The sequence below is a fragment of the Temnothorax americanus genome, unplaced genomic scaffold (genome assembly GCF_048541705.1).
Source record: "Temnothorax americanus isolate GAGA-0224 unplaced genomic scaffold, ASM4854170v1 Scaffold4, whole genome shotgun sequence".
Lineage (NCBI taxonomy): Eukaryota > Metazoa > Arthropoda > Insecta > Hymenoptera > Formicidae > Temnothorax > Temnothorax americanus.
The window spans coordinates 1790028-1801359 of record NW_027509547.1 but is presented as its reverse complement, the minus strand read 5'-3'; the positions used below and the strand labels follow the sequence as shown (position 1 = coordinate 1801359).

At 34.6% G+C, this 11332-nt stretch overlaps 1 protein-coding gene across 2 annotated transcripts; it reads left to right on the top strand.

Annotated features, from left to right (window-relative positions):
• Nucleotides 1–844: 844 nt before the first annotated feature.
• Nucleotides 845–4990, top strand: Erp44 (Endoplasmic reticulum protein 44). Of its 2 annotated transcripts, XM_077415275.1 has the most exons (7): nucleotides 845–1042; nucleotides 1830–1911; nucleotides 2014–2169; nucleotides 2337–2637; nucleotides 2928–2975; nucleotides 3400–3695; nucleotides 3790–4990. In XM_077415275.1, exons 1-7 carry the CDS (start codon nucleotides 986–988, stop codon nucleotides 4134–4136), a joined length of 1287 nt encoding a protein of 428 aa, XP_077271401.1. In that variant the 5' UTR covers nucleotides 845–985; the 3' UTR covers nucleotides 4137–4990. The 2 variants fall into 2 exon arrangements, with proteins under 2 accessions (XP_077271401.1, XP_077271402.1); XM_077415276.1 differs by lacking the exon at nucleotides 2928–2975 and having other exon boundaries at nucleotides 846–1042.
• Nucleotides 4991–11332: the final 6342 nt, after the last annotated feature.

Below are 11332 nucleotides of genomic sequence, written 5' to 3'. Positions count from 1 at the left end.
TTCTTTGTTAAATAAAGTACGTTTATATCATATAATAGCATGCAAATATAAAACATTATAAATTATAATAAATAAATCAATAAATACAATTAAAGTAGAATATGTTATTTATTTTATTTATATTATACATAAATTGTGTGTGTGTGTGTGTTAAAAAGAAACTAGCGAGTATTTATCACGTGGATTCGGCCATATTATGAGAACAATCCTGAAGTGCTGACTAAAAAAATACATTCTCTAGCAGAATAAATAATGCAAATGCAATTTATGTAAATCTGCTGCAATTTCTATTCAAATCTGCCAGTAATCCGTTGGTGGTTTATAAGAATTGTTAATTTGTACAAGGAATTGTTATTTTATTTAATATATTTTAACATGTCCTATATTTTAACATCGAATATGGTATTTCTTTTTAAAATTAAATTTATTATTGACGTGAGTAAAAGGAAAGAATTTGTTGCATTAAAAAAATTAAATAAAAAATATTATTTTCTCAAAGTTAAATTTTATAATTTTAAAACAGATTAAATTTTATTGCATAATATATATTACGCTGTAATTTTATCCTATAAATTAATCTATTCAAAATAATACATACATATATTCAATTTAATATTAGGTCGTTCGCGTATGTTTAAAAAATACGAGTTTGCGTTTATTTGAGCGCTTGATATTTATAAAATACGCAAAGTTTGTTGAATGCAGAAACGTGCACGCGCGCGCGCGTAAAGTTCTACCTATTGGAATTTCGAAAAACGTCACGCGATGGACGCGGCGATAATCGATATCTCGAGGACCTCGAGAATGTTTCCACGTTCGATTCGACGTGCGATGTGCGATGTGCGATGTGCGATCAGTGCGATGCAACTGCGAACTGCGATGTGCCGCTATAGCTCGTAGCGATTGACGCACAGAGCGGCCCGTTTCACTGATGGTGTTTCAAAAACTCGTCGCCCCGTCGAGTTAATCGTCGTGAAATCGCAAAATGCTGGCCCGCTGTGATATATTTCGCGTCAAAGTACTTACACTCGCGTGTCTGCTGGTGAGTAACTTCACGGAGTTGCGTTGCCACGTCATTTCACGTCTCGCGGGGTGTCAACGTTTTAACAGGACCCCCCTATAACGGGAATCGCCCACGTCTTACGAATTTCCATTTGTCTTTCGATTACTAATTGTTATTTGCCTAAATGCCTCGCGAGTCAACAAACCGCTTCTGCTTCGGCGTGTCCTGCGCAGCATAACCTATACTGTTGTTCACAATAACCTTGCATTTGGGGGGGGGGGGGGGAAAAAATTTATAAAGACAATAAAAAGGAAGGTGTCAGAAGATTTGTATTAAAAAAACTGGAACCCCCGGTTGGAGAACGGCGATAAGATGTACTTATTCCGAACCTTTAAAAGAAAATCCAAAAAATATTTGTATTCCAAAAAAAAACGATTCAAGGGACATAGACTGATTGAGAAAAGAAATCACGATTCGCTGCAATATGTGGATTTTGAAAGATTCTTTGCATACTTCCATGTTGTTGGGACGAATTTTTGCAGATACGACAAGCATTTTTATTTATGTGATTGTTTTTCGCTAGAATATTTATCATAGCAAGAAAGTTGTAGTCTATATTTCATGGTTTAAAGATCAAGGTCGGAGATTTATAATTCAGGATAAGTCATATGTCAATGCAAAGTACGATACTTGTCAAGCGATGTTTAAGCACTTCTGTTCTAGGACACAAAACGCATAACTAGAAAAAGATCAACTCGCTTGATAGAAAATAAGAGCAAAATATACAACATATAATTAATATGTAATTAATACTGTGTATTTTTAGGTACGTTTGCCCAACAGTATAGCAGAGGAAGTGAAAGAAGGTGCTCTTTCACTCACGAGTAAGAATATCGATGCAACGTTAGGTAAGAAATGATATATGATGAGCCACAAATATCAGAGAATGCTAGCGAACTAGTAATAATCGAGTGTGGTATCTACTTTTTTCAATTTAAAATTTTTTTTAGCTGAGAATGAACTGGTGTTTATCAACTTTTATGCACAATGGTGCCGCTTTAGTAATCTATTAGCTCCAATATTTGATGAAGCTGCAGATAAGATTAGAGAACAATTCCCGCAGCCCGGAAGAGTAGTAATGGCCAAAGTGGATTGTGACCGTGAGAGTGAGTATATATTTAAAATATGCCTATAAAATATATATATATATATATATATATACATAATTTTTAGTTACATTAATAAGCAAAATTTGAATATTAAATCTATTAAACAGATTAGACTTTACATGTATTTAGATTGATTATTACAAGAGTTATTTTTTTTTCCACAGCGTCTGTAGCATCTAGATTTCATATAACCAAATATCCAACGTTGAAAGTAATAAGAAACGGGCAACCAACTAAGAGAGAATACAGGGGGCAGCGATCAGTGGAAGCATTCCAAGAATTTGTCAGAAAGCAGTTGGATGATCCTATTAAAGAATTTTTCGATTTGAGGGAGCTTGAACAACTTGACGATAAAAAACGTATGATTATAGGATATTTTGAAAGGAAAGATGTACCGGAATATGCATTGTTTAGAAAAGTCGCCACTAATTTGAAGGACGATTGCCAGTTCTACGTTGGTTTTGGGTAAGATATTTTTTATTTTTAATATCATAGAATTATTGTGTGTGTGTGTGTGTGTGTGTGTGTGTGTGTGTGTGTGTGTGTGTGTGTGTGTGTGTGTGTGTGTGTGTGTGTGTGTGTGTGTGTGTGTGTGTGTGTGTGTGTGTGTGTGTGTGTAACACATATTTCTCCTTATGATGTAAATAACTCTTGAAAGAAGCTAGTACAGATGCAAAAGTTCCTGTTTGTTAACATAAGAATATTGCGCGTAGTCTGCATTTTATAATAATTATTTTAATATTTCATTTGACAAGCACGTGCTCCAATCAAAACTGTGAAATTGGACAGCATTTACATTTGCTGTAAGTAAAGTGGTATACATAAGCTTGTTGGCTTTTGTACCGAAATTATAGTTTTGTAATCTTTTTTATTATTTTTTATCTTTTTTTTTTTATTGTACAATCTTATTCGAAGCTTACGCTGTGAGATATATTAGATGCAAATTTTTTATAGACAAATTTTTCATGCTATATAATGGCGTGATAATGATAATATTGATTTTTTTTACATAGTGATTTATTTTAATTTTGAAAGTTTTGATTAGTTCATAAAAATGTTTTACTTATTATGCAGACTGAATAGTGAATAATATAAGAATAATTAAGTTCTTTTTTTCAGTTATATTTTTTCAAGTACTTTTAATATTATATGACTTAACAGAATAATGTATATTTACCACTAAATAAAGGTCTATAGTTTGAATATATTTTGAAATAATATGTGTAGGAATGCAAGTAAAGCAATGCATCCTCCAGGAGAGCCTATTATTGCCTTCCGGTCGGATAAGGCCCTGTCCGTTGAAACGGATGAAACTTACAAGGGAAGTTTGGCAGTTTATGATGAATTAAACGTATGGGCGCAGGAGAAATGTGTGCCATTTGTAAGAGAAATAACGTTTGAAAATGCTGAGGAATTAACGGAGGAAGGCTTGCCGTTCCTTATATTGTTTCATGCTCCTGATGATTTGCAAAGTGTCAAGCAGTACAAATATATCGTAACTAAGTCATTAATAAGTGAAAAACGTATGTCTCTCTCTCATCCTGATTTTACTTACATTATTTATGAATTGTTCGTAAAACTTTAGGTCATACTGATTTGATTGCTTTTTTTTTTTAGAAAATATCAATTTCTTAACCGCCGACGGCCTGAAATTTGCGCATCCGCTGCACCATTTAGGAAAAAGTGCAACAGATTTGCCACTAATCGCAATAGACAGCTTTAGACACATGTACCTATTCAAGAACTTCAATGACATTTTTGTAGAAGGAAAACTTAAGGCTTTTCTGCAGGACTTGTATTCCGGAAAGCTTCATCGCGAGTTTCATTACGGTCCTGACATTACTAACAATGAAATATCAGTTACTGGAAAACAGGTGAAAACGCCCACAACACCGCCGGAGTCTGCGTTTAAAAAACTGGCGCCAAGCAAAAATAGATATACAATAGTTAAGGATGAATTGTAATGAGATTGAGCGCAGTATACAGTGCAGGGAGACTTTCGTAATTAATTTATATGCGGTATATTAGAGAAAAAATGAATTACAATTCGGGGATTTTCCAACATTCGACATAGATACATATTAATTTCGTAGTGCGTAACGCGAGTCTTCTAAGACCTCAAGAAATCCGTTTTTCCTTCTCCGCATTCTCCTTTATTCCCTCTTCGTATTCTTCGTAGGATGGGATTGATATTGTGGTTTGCTCATTTGTTATTTAGTAAAAAAAAACGTCAATAGAGATTATTTATTAATTATACATGATTTTCACATCTATAGACAAAATATGACATAGCAATTTATTTTTTATAAAAATAAATCTCGTACGTTTGCGCGATCTATTGTCGGCAAACGAATGGCTAAGAACAGAAGGTTCTTTTCCTTTTGATAAGATGTGTCTGTTCTTCATAAAGTGAGTTGCCGAGAGCATTTTTTATATTGACTGTGAAACTTTGGATCTACCAGTGTCGATAATTACGTATCAAATCTTTTTACTAGATATTATAAAGCGATCGTGCACAAGTTAATATCGTTATTGATCTCTGCAATTCCGATATCAACCTGAGATGTCCTTTATATGTAGAAAGATTTGATTTACACAATCTCTCCTTTCTCGTATCCCATCAGAAATCCTTAGCACAATACTTATTATTAGTAAAATTTATACACGATAACATTCGTCGAGAATCCGAAGCGTAAATGTGTTCGAGAATATACGATAGTATCGTAATGCGTGTATGCATGCATATACCATTGACCGTATAGGGAAAATGTTTCTGAATGACGTGTATAAGAGAGAAAGTGAAAGAGAGAGAGAGAGAGAGAGAGAGAGAAAAGAGAGTTTTTGCTATCGCATGAGTAATGTTCGAGCAAATGAAATCTCGGCGTGCCCTCGTAAGATAGTTATAGGATGCATTATTTGTATGATTGATATTGTTTTGCCTGTTAATAAACAATTTCTAAGTCACAACGTTGTTATGTTTTATTCATTTATTGTCGGCGTGTTGCCTAAATATCTCCACGTTAAATCGTGTTCAACCTATTCCGTGTTTCTCACGATCGTCCTTGTAAGAGTAAACCTCGTGCGCAAATTTTTATCAGAAGTATCTTGCGAAGCGTTTGAGATCGTTATCACATGCAATTGCATTAATCGATTTGACTGAATTTTCTTACGCTCGGAATCGATCGAAATCTTTCTCGCGTCCTATTACGTCGAAATGCGAAGAAGGAACATATATATATATATATATATATATATATATATATAATTAGTTGCATAAATTACATTTTTTATAATAATTTACTCTTTTGGTAACGAATGTACGACGGTGCTATCGGGTGAATTCTATGCAATCGTAGTATTATTCCTGCGGTAGATTTACTGGATTTGTAATATCTATCGAAAGAAAAGATTTTTGTATTTTTATGTTAAACGAAAACACAAAAAAATCTTTATTCATTTCGTGCGCTTTCCAGATTTATTTTCTTCTGTCTTTCTGTAAACATGTAATGATTTAGCCGATTTAGCGGCATTAATTTCATCGTTGAAATACAATACCGGATTGATCGAATAACGAGGAGAAAACCAAATTGAATCGAATTGAATCTCGCCAGTTTCACGTTGCGACACGAAGAGAACGTGTATCTCGTTGCGACGTGATTGGTTCGCCGCTTCGATTCGATATCGCGAAATTGCGATTCTCGAACGCAATCAGCCGTGAAATGGCGATCGGTCGGTAACGTAAACGGAGCAACGGAGCGTCCCGCGTCCGGAGCGTACGATATTGCGTTCAAGCCGGTCGATTTGTCGCGATCGGTGCCGTCTAAAGGTGAATATCACTCGCGAAAGTTTATCGGGAGTGCCTCCGATCGAAGTATCGTAGGACGCCCGCGTTAAAACTGCGTAGAACCGTATATATACCGATATCACGGTTTGGTACTGTTGGGTTACGTATGTGTGTGTGTGTGTGTGTGTGTGTGCGCGTGTGTGTGCGCGTGTGCCTAGGTACTGTGCGTTCCCGAAAAATAAGAGGAAGCCCTTCGGGATCAAACATTACCTTTCAATGTGTCACACATTGTTACGTTCTCGGCGAAATGCGGCGCGGGTTGGTGCACGATCATCGCAAGGTTTGTCATATACTACGTCGTCTTTATCAAATGACTTTTATTTGCACGATTGTATTCCGTATACGCGTATCGAGGATTAATATCGATATTTGGATAACAAGCGAACGTGGCGATGATTCTTTACGTTTATTCGCGAACAAATGTAACGAGTGCGCGACAATTCCGTCGAGTGAATTCCGTGCGATCGTAGTATTATTCCCACGGTAAATTTATTGAATTGTGGACTTTTATGGAATTATTCGGAGTAAATATTGTGTAAAGGTAAGCGTGCGGTGTTACGAATATCAAGAAAAGTATATCAAGCGATTGTCCTATTTCTATAAATATAGTTTTATATCGTGTCAGTTGAGCAATTCCATCAAGTGTTCTCCGTGCGACCATAGCATTACATCTTTCGTTTTTTTTGTTGCAGTAATACGCAGATCGTTTCGGGAGTGTTTATTCGTTCGTGATCGCGAAATATTAAACAACGATTCCGCGAGTGTCCTGTGCAACGGAAAGAGAAGGAGGGGAAGGCTTTTGACAACCCAGACGTTCTGAGAGGGGGAGGATGAGGCCTGGCAAAGGCATCGGGCCCCAGCGGAGCAACTTTGGGGTGAGTATTATTTTTTTTATCTTAAAATTAATAGTTTTTCCCATTTTTTTTCGAGCTGTTTTATTTCGATAAGTTAGAAATAATTAGAGAAAGCGTTTTATAAAAGTTTATTCTCATAAAGGTTTTTCCCGGGAAATAGATAATTATATTAGAGCAAATTTAATTAAAAGACGAAAGACGCGTGTAAAAATTATTTTTTGAAACATTGATTATTTTGAGCGTTTATTTAATGTGAATTTTTTATTTTTGTTACAGAATCATCGCAGCTACGTGGCAGAATAACTCCGCTCGTTGCGCATCGGTCGGTGAGTCTTTTTACTTCTTATTTATGTATTAATAAGTAAAAATACGGGTAGGTAGGAAGTTGCGAAAATAGGTAGGCACAAATGTATATAAATACGGGTAGGTATATAGGGACTAATAGACTAAACATATGGTAATAACTTAAATTAAAAAAATTAAAATCCCGCAAATTTTAAATGACACTTAATAAAAAATAAAACTCCGCGATCGCGAAGTTAAACTTCATTATTTTTTAAATTGAATGTTATTGAACTACTTAATAATTTACATATAAATACTTAATAAATTGAAACACTTAAAATATGAAATACTTGAAATATGAAATGAATTTTTAGTCTACAGAATTATTTTTTCTTGTAAAATTGTATACATTTACAATATAAACTATGTAATGTAAAGTTTATGTAATACTATGTCCAGATAAATGCCGTCATATTTACTTTTGTACAATGATTGCCGAATTATCTATAATTTAATAAATATATATTTTTTGAATATCTATTCGAGATCCATTTATCTGAGTAGATCCATTTATTTTAGTAAGGCAAATTATCGCGTTAATGATGTAAATTACGAAACAACTTTAACTTTGATTTTTTTGATTCGTTTATCAGTTAAACTTGAATCATGCATGCTTATTATTGCGATGTTACTGATGATTAGGATGGACAATATCAAAGTTCATATTTATCCTGAAGTTCTACTTAATAATTACAAAACCGTACTCGAGATTTTTAGTAACATTTCATTGATAAAGCAAATGTGATAGCTAGAATGATATTTTATTTTATATATGGTGTATATCTGTCTTACTTATATCACGTATGTGTTTCTTATCGTAAACATGACGGAAGGAAAATGGCAAGGTACGTTTCTTATCATGGTAGCATATTATCATAAACTTGATGTAAGGTTAAAGTCGGGAGATAAAACTGCAAACGAGAGTATCCATTATAAAATGGCTGTATTTAGGGGCAACTCGATACATGTATTGCATTTCACCAGTACACAGTGTTCACCACTTTTTATGACGTGTTGTAATATTATAGTACATAATGTTACAGTAACATGGTCGCGTACGTTTAACATCACATAACACACACACACACACACACACACACACACACACACACACACAAACACATATACACAACAGGTATACAGTACTCTTTTCTGAATCCCTGTCCTCTCTGACTTTTCTTCACTCTAGGACGAAACGCGAATAGAGTATTTACTTGAAAAGTCGCAGTTAACAAATAGTTTAAGAAAATAATTGAGTAATATTTAAGGTAAAAATGATAAAACGGATTTGTTTGCACTATTCTACTCCTGTTTCACGCCATTTCGCGCTTCTTTAAATTTCAATTTTAATTATATTATAATATCGCTATCGCATCATTTCCTATAACATTATCCTTTGATTATTCATACATTTTTTTTTTAATGACAGCTGCAATGGCCAGTCTTTACAGCTTAACTATTTTAATTCGTACTATAGTATTGAATTTTTATTAAATTTTGATTATTGAGCCAAAGCTATCTCGGAAGATATTGTATTTGTGTATTTGTTATAATATAACATCTTATTATTCACTGTTAATTTACTGTCGCATAATATTTTTACAAATTCCCTTATTAATGACTAAATTATTGCGATAAAGCCAATTAAGCGTGAAAACAATTATAGGATACTTTTTATGCGAGATATCATCACACATATTACACATGTTAAACGCACTCAATTGCATACGGCAAATCATATCTATCATTTTGTACGAATAGACCTTTATTTATCCTTGATAACAATGATAACTAATAAATTGATTCTCAAACATGTAACATTGGAAAGCGAAGCATGTAATCGAAAATGTTTTTTGAACAAGATAAACTCAATGAGAGTGAAAAATGAAATGACTATATTATACCAAAGAGCTGCAGTTATTCAAAACATAACTGCTTAAATGTTAAACGCACAAACGCTTTGAATAATTACACCAAACTCGCAACAACAACACGGATACATATCGTTTAGGAAAGTCGCTCACGATCTATATAGAAAACATGACGTATAATTTGCGGAGTAATTCCAGTAACGCACAACAGCATTAAGTGGTACATACATACAAAACAAATGATAATAACAAACGTATTTTCCTTTGCCAAATATGCTCGTACACGCATTAAGTCTTACGTCGTAAAAAGTCGCATTTAGGCCTGCTTGTCGCTTGAGAACACGTTTCGCCATAACGTAATAATAACTATTTAGATGTAATTTACTCTAGAAAAATAACGTCATGGATATTCCTCGTCGCGGATATTCGCCATTACAAACGTTTCATCTCTCGTACCCTTCTTTGTTTTTCTTTCAGGTAAAAATATAAATATATTTTGTTCACAGCGCGATATAGCTCCCCATGTAGATCCATTTATTGTTTTCTTTTTTTCATCCTATCTTCTTAATACGCCCCGAAGATTACATAATCTTCGATCGCCTCGCTTCAAACTTGCTTTTAATTCGCTTCGTGCGTTGCTTTGCATAGTGTCCCTCGGGACATGATTTGATCTTTAATAGAAAAAAATCGCAACACTGTAGAATTATCATTTTTTAAATCTATAACGAATAATCGATCTAATGATTAGAAAGTGTAAAGTGAAGTGTAAGTGAAATTATTGTGATAAACAATTTCACTTCAGGTTCTTCTCAGATATATTGTTCAAGATAATTTAATATAGTGGATTAATTATATTAATATTAAATTATTTAAAACATTATTTTATACTTTTTTTATTTTCTTAATTGCGATTTCTGGGAGAATAATTAGCGGTTGAGATTTTCTTCTACTGAAGATACGATATATCTCGATTGTGCAAGAGACCAGGATTCCCCTGCCGGACATTTTCTCACTAGACTGAAATATAGAAATACACGCATATACTTGTTCGATAACATGGCTTGTACTCCCTATAAGGTTTAACAAAGTTAATGAAAGACATTTCCTTATTACAACTAGTTTGAACATCGTCGTGTCTCGGCCGCGGTGTTGTGTGGTACAGTACACGATTATTGCCTGCTCTCGCGATTTTATCTGATTTTTACCTCGCGTGGAATTTAGGCGCAAAGAAGTTTTACCACGCGACTTGAAAAAGAACAGGGTCGATGACAAAAGACAATCATAAAGAACGCGCGGAGCTCGTCTCCGCGTTACTCTCTCCGTCGCCGTCGTTACTGGCTGAAATCAAACGTAACGAACTGCTTCACTGCCTTGAATCCACGCGAAAAAGCCTCTCGAAAGTAATCGGCACAAGCGGAGAAATTAGAATGACGCAACTTCTCAAACGACGCCCAAAAGATACAACGTTTAAAAACGGTTGCATGCCAAGCACACGATTTCCCACAATTGCCTACAATCACATCCTATAAATCGTTTCGTAAGAAAGCGGTGTAATCGGACCGGTATAATACGATAAAATCGCAGATCCTTAATGAACGGAAGATCGTGTCACCTAGTAGCGACAGCCCTCGCAATTGTTACAACCTAGTTACACTTATTTAACAATTATCATTTAATTAATCGTACGTCTAAGGTAATCAGGTTCTTTCACGCGTATCTATTTAACGTATATGTAATTTGATTATTTATGTGTTTGCGGTATTTCAACGTGTGTTTGATATTAAGCTAGCTGATATTACATTCTCTTGCTTGCTTGCTTGCTTGCTTGCGTTGCTTAGGCGAACTTCGTACATCCTCCGAAGTGATTTAGGTGCCTCGAAGTCGCTCGTTTTACAGGCTGCGCTTGAAATATTGATATCGACTCGAAATCGGGATAAGTGTTCCAAAAGATCGCGAAGCACCGTTAAAGTGAGTGAATCAAACACGTGGCTTGGTTAATGGGTATCGGGAAATAACAGTCCCGTACTGCTCCGTCTTGTGGACACGTTTTCGTAAAGAGATGAAAATATATTGCACAGTGCGCGATTGTACCATAAATTTCCGAGGAAATATATATATATATATATATCGGTTTCAAATAGAGTTACGCTTAAGGGAAAATGCGAAACGTCTTTACTTTAAATCATTTACACCCCAGCGCGTTTTCATTTCTTCTTATTTTTATATAAATTTTTTTTAGTTTAATA